The sequence below is a fragment of the Triticum urartu genome, chromosome 6A (genome assembly GCF_056163025.1).
Source record: "Triticum urartu cultivar PI428250 chromosome 6A, HENAU_Tu73, whole genome shotgun sequence".
Lineage (NCBI taxonomy): Eukaryota > Viridiplantae > Streptophyta > Magnoliopsida > Poales > Poaceae > Triticum > Triticum urartu.
In genome coordinates, this window is record NC_141878.1 from 12,442,438 (window position 1) to 12,460,637 (window position 18,200).

At 47.4% G+C, this 18,200-nt stretch overlaps 2 protein-coding genes across 2 annotated transcripts; one reads left to right on the forward strand and one right to left on the reverse strand.

Moving 5' to 3' along the window:
• Positions 1–298: 298 nt before the first annotated feature.
• Positions 299–4,222, reverse strand: LOC147963171 (uncharacterized). The gene is made up of 6 exons (XM_087528604.1): positions 3,980–4,222; positions 2,091–2,482; positions 1,540–2,011; positions 1,283–1,397; positions 937–1,209; positions 299–861 (listed from the first exon to the last, which is right to left on the reverse strand). The coding sequence occupies exons 3-6, from the start codon at positions 1,759–1,761 to the stop codon at positions 377–379; spliced, it is 1,095 nt and encodes a 364-aa protein (XP_087384730.1). The 5' UTR covers positions 1,762–2,011; positions 2,091–2,482; positions 3,980–4,222; the 3' UTR covers positions 299–376.
• A 9,458-nt stretch (positions 4,223–13,680) lies between these two features.
• On the forward strand, positions 13,681–17,148 carry LOC125514915 (uncharacterized). Its single transcript, XM_048680287.2, has one exon. The coding sequence runs from the start codon at positions 13,841–13,843 to the stop codon at positions 16,844–16,846; it is 3,006 nt and encodes a 1,001-aa protein (XP_048536244.2). The 5' UTR covers positions 13,681–13,840; the 3' UTR covers positions 16,847–17,148.
• The last annotated feature ends 1,052 nt before the right edge of the window (positions 17,149–18,200 follow it).

Below are 18,200 nucleotides of genomic sequence, written 5' to 3' on the forward strand. Positions count from 1 at the left end.
GCCGCTTAGAGCGAGGAGTCAGCTTTGTCCGGCCAAGGCGTGGATAGCGCCCCGAACTCGGGCTTCCGAATACTAGGGGCTTCGCCGAAATTTAAAATTATAGAATTCTATGGCTAAGTGAGAGTGTTCAAGCATTATAGTCCGATTGCCTTGTCCGTTGTGCTGAGCGCCTCCCTCGAAGGACCCAAACATGGGGAAAAGAGCGCTCAGGTTTATCCCGAACACCCCAGCACTAGTGGCATGGGGGCAGAAGCCGACGACTCGCCATCTCTCAAAATTTGATAAACGACCGCACAGAAGGTAATATTTTAAATTCAAAAATCATTGCTTAGCGCATATGAACAAGTTTTCAGCGCACGGGACAAAACGAGCGAGTTTACTCAAAAATTACATCCCTGTAACATTCATCCGCCATAAGGCGGGCACCCTTCAAAACGTCCTTGTAATACATCTCGGGCTTGCGATGCTCTTTCCCCGGCGGTGGCCCGTCCTTCACAAGCTTCTCCGCATCCAACTTGCCCCAGTGCACCTTAGCGCGGGCAAGGGCCCTACGGGCACCTTCGATGCAGATGGAGCGCTTGATGACTTCGAGCCTTGGACAGGCCTCCACCAGCCGCCGCACCAACCCGAAGTAGCTCCCAGGCAGAGCCTCTCCAAGCCACAGCCGAACTATGAGGCCCTTCATGGCCTGTTCGGACACCTTGTGGAGCTCGATCAGTTGCTTCAGCTGGTCGCTCAGGGGCACAGGGTGTCCGGCCTCAGCATACTGAGACCAGAACACCTTCTCCGTCGAGCTGCCCTCCTCGGCTCGGTAGAATGCAGTGGCATCGGACACGCTACGGGGTAAATCTGCGAATGCTCCTGGAGAGCTCCGGATTCGGGTAAGTAACAAGTAACTCACTTTTACATGTTTGCTTTGCATAAAGAATGCCTTACCCGCCGCTATCTTTTTCATCGCATCCAACTCCTGGAGGGCCTTCTGAGATTCGGCCTTGGCAGACTTAGCATTTTCAATAGCCGCCGCGAGCTCGGACGCTCGCGTCTTTGAGTCAAGATCCAAACTCTCATGTTTTTTCATGAGAGCCTGGAGCTCTTGCCGCACCTCACCAACCTGGGCCTCATACTTCTCCCGCTCGGTGCGCTCCGTGGCCGCACTCTTCTCGGCCTCAGACAGCGCTTGCTTAAGGGTCGCCACCTCACACGTGGCCCCTATAATAGCCACGTTAATCCTGTCATTTTCTGCAATTGCACTTTTTATATATTTCAATAAGGTATTTCTTACCTTCCTTCTCCTCGAGCTGCCGCTTGGCAAGGACGAGCTCTTGCTCGGACCGCTCGACGTCCTGCTTCAGCGTACCCACCTCTGTAGTCAGTGCGGCGGATGCTAGCAGCGAAGCCTGCATACGCATATTGACTCATTTTTTGTTAGACTCCTGCGAATTTCATTAGATCCTCTATTCGGCTTCTCTTTCCGAACGCCAAACAGAGCATCAGGGGCTACTGTCTATGCGGTAATATTTTTACATATTCTTTACTTACCTCAAAGCCTGTTAAAAGGCTGGCACAGGCTTCAGTCAGTCCGCTCTTGGCGGACTGAACCTTCTGGATCACCGCACTCATAACAGTGCGGTGCTCCTCGTTGATGGAGGCGCCGTTAAGCACCTCCAGCAAATTGTCCGGCGCCTCCGGTTGGACGGAGGCCGCCGGCTCGGTAGGCTTGCTCCTCTTGGAAGGAGGCTGCCTACCAGAGCCCGGAACCATTGAAGGTTCCGGCACGGAGTCCGGCTCTAAGCCAGACCCGGAGCCCTTGGGGGATCTATCCCCTTTACTCCTGGAATCCGGAAGGTCGCCTTGCGGCGCCTCCAGAATCACCTCCTCCTGACTTGGAACCTGTTGGGACAACACTTCGGCATCATCCGTAGGGCGGGGGGAGGTAGCCGCCGGAAGTGAATTCACATCCGACGAATCCAGGGAGCCGCTCGACGACTCGTCGAGCCCGGCTTTGGGCGGACTACACAATCATATTCGACATAAGGAAAGGCTGTGCAATAAAGGAATACTATGAATTACTCTAGTATCCGGATACTTACGATTTCGCCGGGCGCTTGGCCCTGTGCGGCCACTCCTCTTCGCCGTCGTCGGCGTCGGTGGAGTAGTCCGGAGGAAGGGTCTTCCCCTTCTTGGACCCTTCGGCCTCCCCAGTCGGGGCGGCCTTCCTTTTCTTTCCTCCCCCCGCTGGAGGGGGAGAGGTTTCTTCTTCCTCCTCATCGTCTTCACGGGAGGAGCGCGTGTCGGATTCATCGGATGACTCCGACACCTCCAGGCGCCGGGCGCTCTTTCGAGTCCCTGTGGCCTTCTTCTTGGCCTTCTTCTCCGGCACCACATGGGGTGCCGGAACCAGCAGCTTCGCCAAGCGAGCAACGGCTGGGTCTTCGTGCAAAGGAGCCGGACAGTCGATCTGTCCGGACTTCGCCTGCCAATCCTGTCAAAGGTAAGGGAGCTTAGATCCCGCATAAAGTCAAACTATGAAAAACTAATACCCTATAAAAGGTAGAAATAGCCGGACAGTCGATCTGTCCGGACATTTTTTACCGTTCAACGGGATTTACTAAATGTCCGTGAATTGGTCCAGACGTTTGAAATCTCACAAACCGTCCTTAAATTGTTGTGGCGGCATGACCATCGTGCTCTTCGATTTAGCGGCCATAGTCTGCTGTTGTCGGTGGTCTCTACTGGCAATGGTTGGGTCCCTTCCTCGAGGCTTTGCGAGGTGGTGGGGCTCTGGGTGAAAGCCTTGCTTCCGATAGCGACCGGTTACCGATGACGATGCCACGCTGGTGCCTTTTTCTTTGGAGTCATCGTCAAAGAGTTCCTCCTCTCCAATAGGCCATGGTTGGTCGTTTCTTGAGTTGCGGTGGTGGGTGTTGGTGTGGCCAGACCCTTTTTCAGGTTTGGCCGGGAGTAGTGGGCGAATTTTGGGTGAAAGCTTTACTGATCGACGGAGGTCGATGCCAGCGACGGCGGCACCTGCGAGCGTCGTGTTTCCTTTTTGAAGGCGTCTCCGAAGAGTTCACTCACTTTTCTCCGGGCAGCGGGCGAGCGGGTGGTGGAGTTTTGAGTTGGCATGTTGTGGGTGTTCGCATGGTTGTTCCTTAATAAGTCAAGCGACTGGGTGGTTTTCCGCCTAGTTTTCTTCATAAACCGGGTCAATTCTACTCTTCTTTATGAAATTTGCAGCGCCCTGACGTCTTGACGACGTTTTGTAAAAAAAAAACAGGAATGAGAACTGCAATTTCAGATGAGGTAATAGCACCAACAGTCCTTGAACTTGTCCAGAATGTGATGATCTAGTCCAAAACTTGCAAATTTAGTCCTAGCCAATCAGACGACGACAAGTGGAGCCTAGTCAGCAGAGCCGGTCAGCGCAGCACATTTTGCAATTACCCCCCTGGCCTATTCACTAATCAACCCGCACTACACCGCACTTTTGCTATTATCTCTTTCTGAAATAAGGATGTTGGCAAACAGAGATGACCACCGCGCAAGATGATAAAAAGCAACAGAATGCAGGATTTGATTCGGATTTGACACAAGAATGGGGTCAGAAAAAGTAACACCCTGTGCAGAGCAAATCGCGGAATTTCAAGCTAGCCAGGGTCAAGGAATCGGCAAAGGCTCTGAGGGAGAGGAAGTGCAGATTTTTAGTGCTGACCGAAACTGCCAAGGCTTTCGACACGGTCCCATGGCAATTCCTTTTGGATGCGCTGCGAAAAATTGGCGTCAGGCACAAGTGGTGCTCCTGGATGTTGTTCGCTTGCCCATACATTCTGCGGGCAAACTTTTGCTGCATATTTTTGGAAGCTCCACTATCTACGATACAAACTTGGTAAGAACTCGATCTCACCTATCCTCTGGAGATGATGAGATCATGGCCTTCAGTAACACTCTAAATTGTCCAAACTCACCTCTCCCTAAGTACCTGGGTGTTGGCGCCGCCTCTCGCAGCGCCGCTTCTTCTTCTACCTCTTACTGCCTCTCCGCTTCTTCTTCTACCTCTTACTGCCTCTCACGGCTCTCTCTCTCCCTTTCTATGGTTTCTCTCTCAAGAACACACACATTGAAGAAACTCCAAACACACACACACACACACACACATGTACCAAGGAAGAGAACTAGCTAGCTTTGCCGGGAGGCTCTCCTCCTTGGTTACACAAATGCTACATTGTTTCTCAGCTCTCTTGGCCTCATTCTTCACGCAAGGTTATATATACAAAGGACCACGGACTATGCCATGCACTCACGCACAGCAGCCCACTACCACCACTAACTAACCACTGCATGCACTACCCACGGCGTAAACTCGCTCCATGATCCAAATGACTCGGCAGCCACTTGTGACCAGGCCACTTCATGCATGCATCAACTACTAGCAACGATACTCTCGGCTAGGACTACACGAACTCACGCATGGACAGCTAGTCCAACAAACAGAACGACCGGCCGGTTCACCCGACCCAATTTGATGCAGTCCATCACGGCTCCAGCCTCTGATACGTCTTGCCGCTTCTCACGCAGCACCATCGGCATCTCGCCGTGCTCGCCGCCCCACACGGCATCCTGGCATCTCACCTCCTTGGCACGCTCAGCTGATGAAGCCTTCACCGGACGAACACCACACTAGACTAGACTACATGCAAAACTCAAACATGCTAATAAAAGGAATCAAGATTAAAGCTAACACTGGGCTTGCCGCTTCGTTTGAGCAAGTTACGAATATAAGACTGACAGAGGAAGACTTGACATTCAGAGGAAGATTGAGTCCTTGGCCTACATGTTTTCTCTATCAAAGCGATCGTTTTTCTCTTGGTGCAAGCGGTGCTTTCAGCTATCCCGATTTTCCACCTAATGTCCCTGGATCCCCTCCATGGGTTTTCAAAGCAACCAACATAGTACGAAGATCTTTTCCTATGGAAAGGGACTGAAACCGTTCAAGGTGGACATTTCCTTGTTATCTGGAGGGATGTGTGCCACCCAAAATCGGAAGGTGGTTCGGGGTGGACATTTCCTCTAGAGTGAATCATCAAGCTGATCAAGGCAGAAGCTAGACAGTAGGTTATTGCAAGTTCTGGGTGTTTCACTCCGCCTCCAGCTACACATCTTACCTGAATGTTTGGTGGCAGCTAGGAGAAGACTGCGAGGGCCTAAGATCAAGTTTCTGAATTTATACACTGTCTCTTGTCACCTGGAGCATTGAGTGTGTATGTAGCAGCAGGGTTCTTGAGGATAACTACGCACCAGTCCAGTGAATCTTTTACCAAGTCACGGCAGATGCAAGGAATTGATTCTTGCTAGCGCTGGGCATCCTCCTTTGTAACTCGTTTGTTTCTTCCTGCTGCATTGAGGTGCCTGCTGGATGTTTATTCAGAAGAAAAAAAATAAATGAGAGGTGCTTATAAGCAAAAATTCTGCATCCCAAACATATTCAGAAAACTATGTCAAACAAGACAGGTTTCTTTGAAACAATTAACCGTATCTTTGCGTATACAAAGAAAGAATTATCATTCACTGATACAATTCTCTCCGCTTACAAAAAAAGGAGCATCAGGATAAGGGCCTTTCACTACATCTTCTAGTGATATCTATTAACAAAAAATTTGGGAGGCGCTCAGAAGGACCCGTCCTTTGGCCTGATGACAAGCATATGATCCCAGGGATTGTGTACCTGACTGAATCCAGTCGCTCGAAAGAATGCTGCAATTATTACTTTCGCATGGCCGTTTTTGCAGCACAGCTTAGGCCAACATCAGTATAAAACTGTAGATGTGCTGTGTAGTGCGGGTTGATTAGTGAATAGGCCAGGGGGTAATTGCAAAATGTGCTGCGCTGACCGGCTCTGCTGACTAGGCTCCACTTGTTGTCGTCTGATTGGCTAGGACTAAATTTGCACATTGGCTGCAAGTTGTGGGATGCAATAGTTGGCTTTTGCTAGTTTTGGACTAGATCATCACATCCTGGACAAGTTTAAGGACTGCTGGTGCTATTACCTCATTTCAGATCTATACGTGTGTGTGTGGACCTCCGTCCAGACAGATACTTAGAGCATCTCCAACAGCCACGCTAAACAAGCGCCGCGCCGCAAATTTGGCCATTTTAGCGCACGCGCAACCCGGCGGGTGGCTCCAGCAGGCGCTCGGTATAAGGAGTTGGGCGCGCGGTCGGATTCGCTATCTCGCGCGGTGTATTTGGGGCGCCCGCTTCCGCGCGCGACACACTCGAGCGCTCGCGCCGCACTCTCTCTTCTCCGCCTCCTACGCCCCGCGCGCGCCGGCGCCGGCGAACTGCACCCATGGACGCACGCGTCGGCACCCCGCTCACCCCATCCTATAGCCGCGACCCCTCCACCGCTGCCGCCGCAAACCATAGCCCGGATGGCGTTGGCCTCGCCTCCGCCGGAGCTCCTCCGACCATCGGCCTCGCGTGCGGCCTCTTCATGCCGCCGCGGATGACCTCGGCGGCGGGTGGCGTCGCGCCGGCGCCGGCCCGAGCCGCCGCCCCCTCCTTGAAGCTCCCCAATGCGGCGCGGCCAAAGAAGGGCAAGACATCGGCGAAGAAGAACAAGGCGGCGGACGGCTCCGGCACCTTGAAGGCGAGGAGGAAGAAGCTTGCAGGGCGTGCGACGGGCGCGGCGGCTACCGAAGCGCCAGCGAGCGCACTCGTTGAGCCGGCGGCCGACGCGCACAACATGTTCGACAAAATGCCCCCAAGGTAAAAAAATTCCAACTTTTGTTTTCTTGTTACTTTTTCAATGCATTCATATAGATAGCTTATTTGCATTGTTCAAAAAACTTTGTAGTCTCAATGATGATGCATATATGTCAACTATGGGTGTTGGCTCCAACAATTCGCATTGGTCTCAAATCAATGACATGCATTTCGAAGACCATGAGTTCGAGGTGGACGAGGAGGGTGAGGGCATTGTCGATGCACCGAAAGGAAGAGCGGGCAATTACACCAACGCCGATGACATCTTACTATGCAATACTTGGTTGCAAGTGTCGCGGGATCCATCCGTTGGAGGTGATCAAAGTAGAGATGCTTATTGGGGGCGGATGAAAGAACACTTTGATGTTCACAACATGAGTGGAATTGACCGCTCCGAGAGATCACTTCGGTCCCGATGGTCGACAATCAACTCGGATTGTCAAAGGTGGGCGGCCTGTCAAAAGACGGTTAACAAGTTGAACCCAAGTGGCACAAATGAGGACGATAGAGTAAGTGGCATTTCATACATGTTCATCATACTTGTTGTTGATGCTAACTTGCTTTGTTTTCATGTAGTACAACATTGCGCAAAACTTGTTCAAAGAAGAGGAGAGGAAAACCAAGAAGGGGAAGATCAAGAAAGGAAGGGTCTTTACCTTGCCCCATTGCTATAACGTGTTGAAGGATGATGAGAAATGGAAGAAGCGTGAAGATTTGGATGATTTGCATTTGAGCAACAAATGCAAGCGAACAATTGAGTTGGATGATGATGAGGAGGAGGATGATGCATCAAGTGATTACGTCAAGAGAAGCCCCACACCCAACTCGGTTTCATACTCGAAGCCAAAGCGACCGGATGGGTGCAAGAAAGACAAAACCGAAAAGAAGAAGAGGAAAGGAGATGATGAGCTCAAAAATGCTATGGAAGCTATTGTGAAGGCAAGAAAAGAAGCCAACGAGGTGAGGAAAATGGCAAGGAACCAAGATGCCGCGGCCGAGGAGAGGAGGGTGACGGCCGAGGAGAGGAAGGTGGCTTTGGAGGAGAGGAAGGTGAGCAATGAGGAGCGAACTAGATTATTGGAATGGGAGAAGCACTTGTTCTTCTTGGACACATCTAACCTCAATGCAACGCAAAAGGAGTATGTCAATCTTGCCCGCGAAGAAGTCTTGATCCAAAAAAGAGCCATGGTTCGTGCAATGGGTGGCGGTGGCCTCGGCGCCATGGGTGGCGGTGGCCTCGGCGCCATGGGTGGCATGGGTGGCTTCGGAGGTACCGTGGGCGGTTTAGGTGCCATGGGAGGCATGGGTGGATTTGGAGCACCCCCGACGCTATGGCCGCCATGGGAGGCATGAGTTTTGATTACAGCATCACGATGGAGGCCACAGCAATGTGAGAAAGGGCCTCAATGGTGGCACCACATGGTAGGCGTCAATGACAATGTGAGAAAGGGCCTCGCATCTCTTATCATGTTGGTTTCATGGGAGATTTGAAACGAGCGGAGTTCATCTAAAAAAAATTAAAACGAGCGAAATGAGAGAGTATTTAGGAAGGTGTCCTCCATGCCAAATGTAGTCACGTCAAGAATCAAGATGGAGATCAGACTTTGGGGGTTGGCAGGGGCCAAACGTACGTCTGAGTTTTCTTATGCCGTGAGAGTAGGCTTATCGGTTTCGGACTGTCTACGGGCGGTTGGTCATGTAATTCAAAACTCTTCTTAATTAATGAGATGAGGTAAATCTTTTGCCTCCGTTCCGAAAAAATGGAGACCACGGCCACCTGACCTCATTTGTTTAGCACTAATCCTGTACCACAGGCCACGCACTCTTTTTCAAGAGAAATATGTCGATCATCAAAAACAAATCAACGGTGTACGTACCTCAAATGAGTATTTTGCAATCTATGTTCTTCATGTTGATACTGACGGTACTTGTATAAATACAATGCATAGTACTGAGTCTCCCTGGGTCTTACGTGCAGATTTAGGACTCATTTTGTTTGATTCAAACCAAAAGAACTGAATATGGTTTTATTTTGGATATTTTGATCATTACGCATTTTCCTTGCCATTATCCTGTGTAACTGTATATATGTGCTAGCTAACTACGATGACGCACGGCATAGTATGCTTTGTAGTACTTCCTTCATAAAGAAATATAAAAGCGTTTAGATAACTATTTTAGTGATTTAAATGATGTTATATTTCTTTACGTAGAGAGTAGTACTAATTTGTATAGCTGGGTCACACGGCCGTCTTTCTGTACATGCATCAGAGAAGACGAGTCTTGAGACACGTGCCCGATCAATGGAACTGTTTCTGACATGGCGCGGCCAGTTCACCAACCAACACTTACTAAACGATCCATGTCAACTACTACTGTATACGTGTCGGGCCGTCCAAGAAAAGAAATAATCAGGTGCGGCCGGCCGGCCGGGCCCATAGTCGACGTTCCTAAAGTAAGCCACTCGTATAGACAGTGCTGACAAATCGCTCCTTTGCTCAGCTTCTCACCGTGGGAGATCCAGTGGAGCTGAGAACGGACGATGGACAGGGACCGGGGCTGGCACGGAGCATCAACTGTTTTGCAACGTTGCCTCGTCGTAATCATCAACGCATGGTGTGCACGGACATGCATGGGACGCCACCACTGAAATGCATACATGCACAATGTCCCGCTCCTGGCTGCCCACCATGGCTCAGCGCCACGTTTCCCCGCTCCACCCGGCTCCATCTGCTGCATGTTAGAGTTGTATTATATATATATATACGTGTACATGTTGTATACCCGTTGTATTTTTTAGTTATACACAAGTTGATCTATTAATATAAAGAGATGCCAGCCGGTTGGTGAACTGGCCTCCACACCTAGTTAGTTAGCCCCACAGCCGTTAGTTGCCAGCTGTGGGGCTAATCACGGCAAATAATTCCTTTTGACTTGGTATACAGAGCGGGTCGATCCGACCTAGGGTTTTGCTCCCACACGCGCTTCCGCTGCTGACATCTTGTTTCCCGCTGCCGCCGCCGCAGCTCTCCGACGCGATGGGCTCCACCGCCGCCGCATTGTAGCTTTCCCTCTCCTCTTCGAGCACCTCGTCCCAGTCCTCCACACCATTCATCCCCGTTGGCGCCATCATCTCCGCCCCTACCGGCCAGCACCTCAACACCATCACGGTGCGTCTAGATCGCACCAATTTTCTTCTCTGGAAGATGCAGGTCGTTCCCAACATCGCCGACCAAGGCTGGTACGGCTTCCTGGACGGCTCCTACGGAGCGCCTCCGGCCACGATCACCGAAGGAGACGGTGCCAAGGCCGTGACCAAGCCCAATCCGGAGTACGCCTTGTTGTTCTACATGGATCAGCATGTTCTCAGCATCCTCGTCGGCTCCATGACAGAGGATATCCTCGGCCATGTCATCGGCCGCACCACCGCGTCCTCTGTGTGGGCGTGCCTCGAGTCCATGTTCTCGGCGCAGAACAGGGCCGGGGTGCGCCAGATGCGGCGTCAACTCTCGACGCTGAAGAAGAACGACCTCACCGTCGCCGCCTACTTTCACCATGGTCCAGGTGGGGTCGCCTCTCTCCGATGCGGAGGTGATCGACTACATCGTCGTCGGTCTCGGGCCTCAGTACGAGTCCCTCCAGCACTCTCTCACGGTGTTGGCTGCCGCCGGTGCTGACAATCTCAGCCTGCCGGACTTCTATTCCATGCTCCTCCTCCGCGAATCTCTCAAGGAGCAGAACGCCTTCTCCCCCGAGTTCTCCACCTCTGCTAACGCCGTGGCGCGGCAAGGCGACGGCCGGGGAGGGGGGCGCACCTTCGCCGACACCACCAACGACGGCCGCTCCGGGGGTCATCCTACTGGTGCGCAAGGAGGCGGCCAGCAGGCTTCCCACGGTAACAACCGCTGCAACCAAGGGGGTGGTGGTGGTGGCAACGGCGGAGGAGGACAGGGCAACGACGGTGGCAGGCGAAACAACCGGCGCGAAGGCCCCCACTGTCAAGTTTGCCGGTGCTGGGGGCATGAGGCTTGACAATCGCATACATTATAGCTTGGGGTTCACAGGTCAAAGTTACCAAGAAAAAAAAACACGACTGCAGCCGAAAATTAAACCATGATTAATTTTAAGAAACAGGAAGCTATACTCCAGACTGGATGAGTTTGTGATGCTATTTCAGTACAAATGGTCAACGTGATGGTAAGGCATTCTTTAGTAGCTTTGGGGGCAGATAGAAAGCAGTGATACAGCAGAATGGACAGTCTATGGAACTAAACAAAGTTGTTTTTCAGCAGCACCACAAAATGCTGTTATGAGACTATATATTGAAGCTTTAAGAAAAATAACCATTATATGGAGTCATCTGGCATAGCCTGATACTTCACTATATATTCACCAAAACTAGTCAACCAAGCTGTCAAATATTTCGCAAGTTAATCCGACAAAAACCAAATGATTCTTTTTCTCCATGTTTTCTTAGATTTTTGTTGTTCTTTATTTTTGTTGTTTCATTGGTTTTTCTTTATTTTTTCTATAAATTGTGTTTTCTTTGGTTTTTTCTGTTTTTCTTTTATTTTTTCTTCATTTTTCTCGGTTTTCTTTGTTTCTTTCTTCTGTTTTCATTGATTTTCTTCAGTTTTCTATTTGCCTCTTTCTTTTTCACCGGGTTATTTTGGATGCTTTCTTTTTTTTTTGTCTTTCCTTATGATTTTCGTCGGGTTTTTTGGATTTCAGAACCTTTTTGATTGACATTTTTTGTTTCTATGTGTCGTTTGTATCGTTTTTCTTTGATTCTATGTATATTTTTTCATGTCCATGTGAAATATTTATTTTTATACATGTTAAACTTTTCAAAATATAAATTTAATTTTTTTCATACAATTATTTTTATTTCTATATGTCTGTATACGTAAAAAAAATATACATGTTCAACATTTTTTAATACATGATTAAAATTTATAAATAGAATTAATAATATTTCTTTCATATACATGCTTCATGTCTATGGTTTTTTTGAAATGTATGAACATTTGAAAATTTCAAAAACATTGTTTTATGCCATCAAAAGAATTATATACATTTGAAACCTTTATTTTATGTACCTTTAACATTTTTCAAATCTATCATTAACTTCACTGTAATGTCCGTACATTTTTTTAAGAACATGAACAATTTTAAATGCCACAACATTTTCTAATATGCTATCAACATTTTTCATATAGATTTCAAACGTTTCTCTTATATATGTTCTCAGGGCCCATTCGTGAACCCTGAGCCCCTGACGCGAACGGTTGCTCACACTCGCGTCGTGTGATGCATAGTCTATTTCTATTTTGAGAAAAGGCGATGTATAGTCCCAGCCTCTTAGTTGGTCCATGCACAGTTCTGGTCCATAAGTGTCGGTGTTTCATGGGCCCGTCGGGCCTGTTGTCCTATGGGCTACCATTGATGTCATTTTTTGACTTCCTCTTTTCTACTTTGATTTTTTTTCATGTTCGAGTGCTCTAGCCTGCGACTAAGAGTCGATTTTCGTGTGCTCTAGCTAGGTTCAAATGGCGCCCGTCCTGTCTTGCTTTTGGTGTGCACTAATGTGGGGGACTTATGGACTGGCCTAGGGGTTATTCAGATCATTGACCAAGCCTTGCCAGTGGACATGTCGGGGTCAGCAATTTTTGAGCATATTCTTTCACTTCCTAATGAGAAGCTTGCTATACATCCAAAGTTGACCTTCAAGAAGATCATTGTAGTCGGAGGTTGGTACCTGTGGTGGATCCAGAGACAAATCACTCCTAATGAATATGTTCTGCTAGCTTGGAGATGGTCTCTATCGGGTTTTTTATCTATTGCTAGCAATCATTAGGATGCATCATCACGATCACCTAGTGCCCCTGAAGTTAAGTGGACTAAACCGGACCCTCGTTTTACTAAATTAAATGTAGATGTCATTTTTTTCCCGGACGAAGGTGTAGAAGCTGCGGCTGCCAAACTCCGAGACAATAGAGGAGTGTTTCTGGCGGCTCAATTTAAATTCATCCCAGTTGCGACAGATGTGATCACCTCTCAAGCGATGACTATGAGAGATGGATTAGCCCTTGCTTATTCTTTTGAGTTCACTTGAGTGGAGGCGGAATCAGACTCCTTAGAGGTTATTAACTACTACGATAGGCAAACAAGATGGTGGCACTCGGCTGCATCAATCTTTGCAGAGTGTGTGGATATTAGTTCAATGATCGGAAAGGTAATTTTAAGCATTGTTATCGTTCTTGTAATCAAGCGGGTCATGTGCTAGCGAACTTTAATTATTGTATGAAGTCTTCCTTTAGTTGATTGGAAGAGCCATCTGGTTCTGTGGTGAGTAATCTTGTAGACGATGTAAATGTGTTTTGATCTTAATAAAGCTAGCCATGATGATCTTTTGTACTCCAAATTGGAATAAAAAAACAGTTGATTTTCTCTCTTGGAACTAGGCTCCTTGAGGAAAAACCTTAGTAGTAGCCACGCCACAGGGCAGACGCTAAACGACATCCACACATGCATCTCTCATCAAGTCTCGGTGACTGACCGGCGACTTCAGATTCTAAATCGCCGGTCGTTGCACTGCAAGTTTCTGTCAGCTTTTTTCTTTTCTTCTTTTGGCCAGTTCCTGCCCAGTTACTAGCTACTTGGCCGAATGCAGTCCGCATACTAGTATTATTATTTCAAACGGTATATACGAGTAGTAACTTTTTAATAGAATATACGGGTAGTATATAATCTCCTAGCTACACACTCCACATGTTTAATTGTGGCACCGGCCGTCGTGCAGGCCATGGCATCCACGAAGCACCCCACGAATCAGTCCAATGAAGGACGACTTCGATCTTGACCGGAAAATATGACTGGTGACTCGCGTCAGCCCAAACACTTGCCGTGGAAAAACTAGTACCTCATCCATCCACACGGCCGCAGCTCCTCTCTACGTACGTGCCTATGCCTTCATATACGAGCACCACCCGACGTTGCACCGGGAAAATATACACACACACATTCGTAGCACGAAACAACCGTTCACCACTACCACCACCACACCATTGCCACCGCCATGGATCGCTCACCTTCCAAGTTCGTCTTGCTCCTTATGGCAGCAGCGGCGACCTGGAGCTTCTTCCTCGTCGCCGACGCAGGCAGGCTCCAGCCCAGCTGCATAGGGCGCGAGAGGGACGTGTTGCTGGCCTTCAAGCAAGGTATCAACGACACCGATGGCAACCTCAGGTCGTGGCAAAAAGAGCGGCAAGATTGCTGCCAATGGGCAGGCATCACCTGCAACAACGTAACCGGCCACGTCATCAAGCTTGACCTTGGCGGAAGATATTATTTGGTCGGCCAGATAAGTCCTTCCTTGCTTTCGCTAGAGCATCTCGAGTACCTCGATCTCTGGGGCACCAGACTGTGTGGGCCTGGTGGTCGTGTTCCAGAGTTCCTGGGTTCCTTAAATAACTTGAGGCATCTTGATTTGTCCGGCATGTCTTTCTCTGGTATGGTGCCTCCTCAGCTTGGCAACCTGTCAAATCTGGAATACCTTGACCTATCCGGCATATATTTCAATAATACGCGGTTGGGCTTAACAGACATCTCGTGGTTAACCCGTCTACCTTTGTTGATGCATCTTGATATGAGTTATATCAATCTCAGCTCAATAGCCGATTGGCCTCTTGTTGTCAATAAGATTCCATCTTTGGAGTTGCTCGATCTTTCTGAGTGCTCGCTTTCAAGTGCAAACCAATCCCTCGCACACCTAAACCTCACAAATCTTCAATACCTTGATCTCTCAGATAACTACTTTGATCATCCAATTGCATCCAGTTGGTTTTGGAACATAACAAGCATCAAGTACCTCGACCTTTCTGGTACCTCTCTCTATGGTCCGTTTCCTAATGCACTAGGAAATATGACGTCTCTCCAAGAACTTTATTTTGGCCCCTATTCTACCAATGGTGACTCACCCACCACAACTGCTAACATGGCCACAATGACAGTAGACTTGAAAAATCTATGTGATTTGGAAGACCTATTGCTTGATGGAAGCTTCTCCTCTGGGAACATAACCGAGTTTATAGATAAACTGCCAAGATGTTCGTCCAACAGATTGCAGCGTTTGAGGATGAGCAGCAACAATATGGTTGGAATTCTACCAAACAGATTGGGGAACTTAACCAACTTAGCTTTGTTGGACCTTTCTTACAATAACATTACTGGAGCTATACCGCTAGGCATAAGCAATCTTTCTTGTTTAGAAACACTTGATCTTTCTAACAACCTTCTTGTTGGAGCTATACCGCTAGGGTTGGGAAATTGCACTAGTTTGCAATATGTTTATCTCACCAGTAACAGTCTCAATGGACCTATACAACCAGGGATACAAAGCTGCAATAGATTACAGGACCTTTTGCTTTCTTACAATAGCATTACTGGAGCTATACCACCAATGTTGGGAAACTGCACCAGTTTAGAAACACTTGATCTTTCTAACAACCATCTTACTGGAGTTATGCCACCAGGACTGGGAAATTGCACTAGTCTGCAATATTTTTCTCTTTCGAACAACCATCTTACTGGAACTATATCACCAGGGACAGTGAGTTGCACTACATTAAATGACCTTGACCTTTCTTACAACAATCTTACTGGAGATATACCACCATGGCTGGGGAATTGCACTAATTTGCAGTCCCTTTCTCTTTCTAAAAACCTTCTCACTGGACATGTCCCATCTGAGATTGGTCTGCTCGGCAGTTTGACTAGACTGGATCTTAGCAACAATAATCTAGATGGTGTGATAAGGGAGGAACACCTGGTTGCTCTAAAGAACTTAGAACACCTGGATCTATCACACAATTCTTTCTCAGGGCATCTGCCATCAGAGTTTGGAGCTACCGGATTATTAGAATTGACATTATCCTCCAATTACTTCAGTGGGCATATTCCTGAATATATTTGTATGTTTTGGAACCTAGTTGTCTTGGATTTATCAGACAACCTTTTCATGGGTGGACTTCCTCTATGTTCTCGAAAGCCTAACCTGGTTTTCCTGATTTTAAATCACAATAAGTTTTCTGGCAAGTTCCCATCATCACTGAAGAACTACTCGAGTTTGGCATTCATGGATCTTTCAGTGAATAGTTTCTATGGAACATTACCATCATGGATTGGAGATTTAGTATATTTGCGCTTTCTGCAGCTAAGTCACAATTTCTTGTGTGGAGATATTCCAGTGACTATCACAAATCTTAAACGTCTTCGTCAACTGAGTTTAGCAGGAAACAGTATATCTGGTGTTATTCCTTTTTCTTTGTCAAATTTAACAGCAATGACCCAGAAACATCCAAAGAAACCTGGGGTCGACATGTTTGTATGGTACACCAGCCGTGTGGGTAAATTTAGAGAAGTTTGGTCTATAGTGATGAAGCGTCAGGAACTTAAGTATGGTGCTAGAATTTTTGATGTGATCAGTATGGACCTGTCGCTCAACAATCTAACAGGTGAAATTCCAGATGGGATAACCTCTCTCAATGGACTATTGAATCTAAACTTATCATGGAACCAATTGAGTGGAAAAATTCCAGATAGGATTGGAGCTATGGAATCACTTGAATCGCTCGACCTCTCAAGGAACAACCTTTCTGGTGAAATCCCAACAAGCTTGACAGATTTGACTTATTTAAGCTCCTTGGACCTGTCATATAACAATCTCACAGGAAGAATTCCACCGGGACGCCAACTTGACACCCTCTACTTGGAGAACCAGTCCATATACACGGGCAATGTTGGTCTGTGTGGCCCTCCTCTTGAAAGGAATTGCTCACGAAACAATGCACCAGAGCATGACAATCAACGGAAAATCAAGAAGGTTTCTGAGCCTCTGTTGTTCTTTTACTTTGGACTTGGGTCTGGGTTTGCGGCTGGCCTCTGGGTCGTGTTTTGTACCCTACTGTTCAAGAAAGTGTGGAGAGTTGCCTATTTCCGCCTCTTCGACAAGTTGTATGACAAGGCATATGTGTTTGTGGTTGTTACTTGGGGTAGGATAACCGGCAAGGCGACAACAACTTAAGTGTGACACCCAACAAGATAATGCAAATCTGGTGATGTTATTTCACCCTACTACTGAGGTATGAAATAAATGAAGGTGCCAAAGCATTTGGCAGCTTGTGCTAGTATGCGTTCTTTTCTCTCCTGTAGACTTGTAATACGAACTTTGGTCTAATGCATGTAACCGTTATATTGGATTGTACTTATGAGTCATGACGAACTCACATGGTCTTAATTTTCCAGCTCTAGTTCCTTTTGTGTTGATGGTTCGTAAGCTGTAAGCCAATGTTTTGTGAGTCTGCTATACAGTTAAGCTTTTAGTGAGGGGCTGGTAGGAGTGGAACTAAAAGCCATGAAGCACAACAAAACGAACTAACAATGCGAGGGGTCATCCATCTCTATAGATTGAGGAATCGTCACATTACGGCCGAGCCAAGTTTCATATGGCTGCAAGACTGAACGTCCAGCACTTCTTGAGGGGGACAACACGAGTAGGATACAATACAAGGGCACACATGTAACCAGTTTTTGCGGTGGCTCCCCATTTGAAATGAAGGGTGGGTGTTTGGTTTTTTGTTTCGTTTTTTTTTTAAGATTTAGTTAGACAAGATGACAACTGAAATTTGTAGCTAAAGCAGTGAAAAACCGGAGGTATAAATTTACCACTGAGTTATAAGAACGTCCTTCCATTACACTAGTATATACTCCCTCCATTCCTAAATATAATACTTTTTAGAGATTTCAATACGGACTACATATGAATGTATATAGACGTATTTTAGGGTGCCGATTCACTCATTTTGCTCCATGAGGGAGTATTATGCATTCAGTGATGCATGTTCATATATTTCCCAGAGCTTATCAACTACTTACTGAACCAGCACAAGCACATTTACATTATCTAACCATAGTCGTCAATGTTGGGTGGACAGAGAAAATAAATGATTCCTTTTTTTCTGATGTATTAAATTAGACAAGCACATCACTAACTGAAACCAATTCTTGCAATGGTGATTGCTGAAAAAAGAACAAAATTTTCCAAATCCTAGATGTAGCAAGCAGTGGAACAAGAATTTGATGCAAGCAGTGGAACCACTCAACATATAAAGGGGGTCTTCTCTTCTAAACCCCAAAAGACAAAGGCATCGGTCGCAAACAGCAATCGCACTTCAGGATACATAGGAGTACCGACACCCGTTACGTACCATCATAATTCCTAGTTAATTAATCCAGTACAAGTTATAATAAGGGCTGCCAAAACTCATATTAGTCACTCAAGGAAATGCTGCTAACTACCGCTCTACCATGCTGCCACCCAGGTCACCGAGGATGTGGATACCATCCAAAAGCTTCCCATTATCTTTCATCTTCATTTT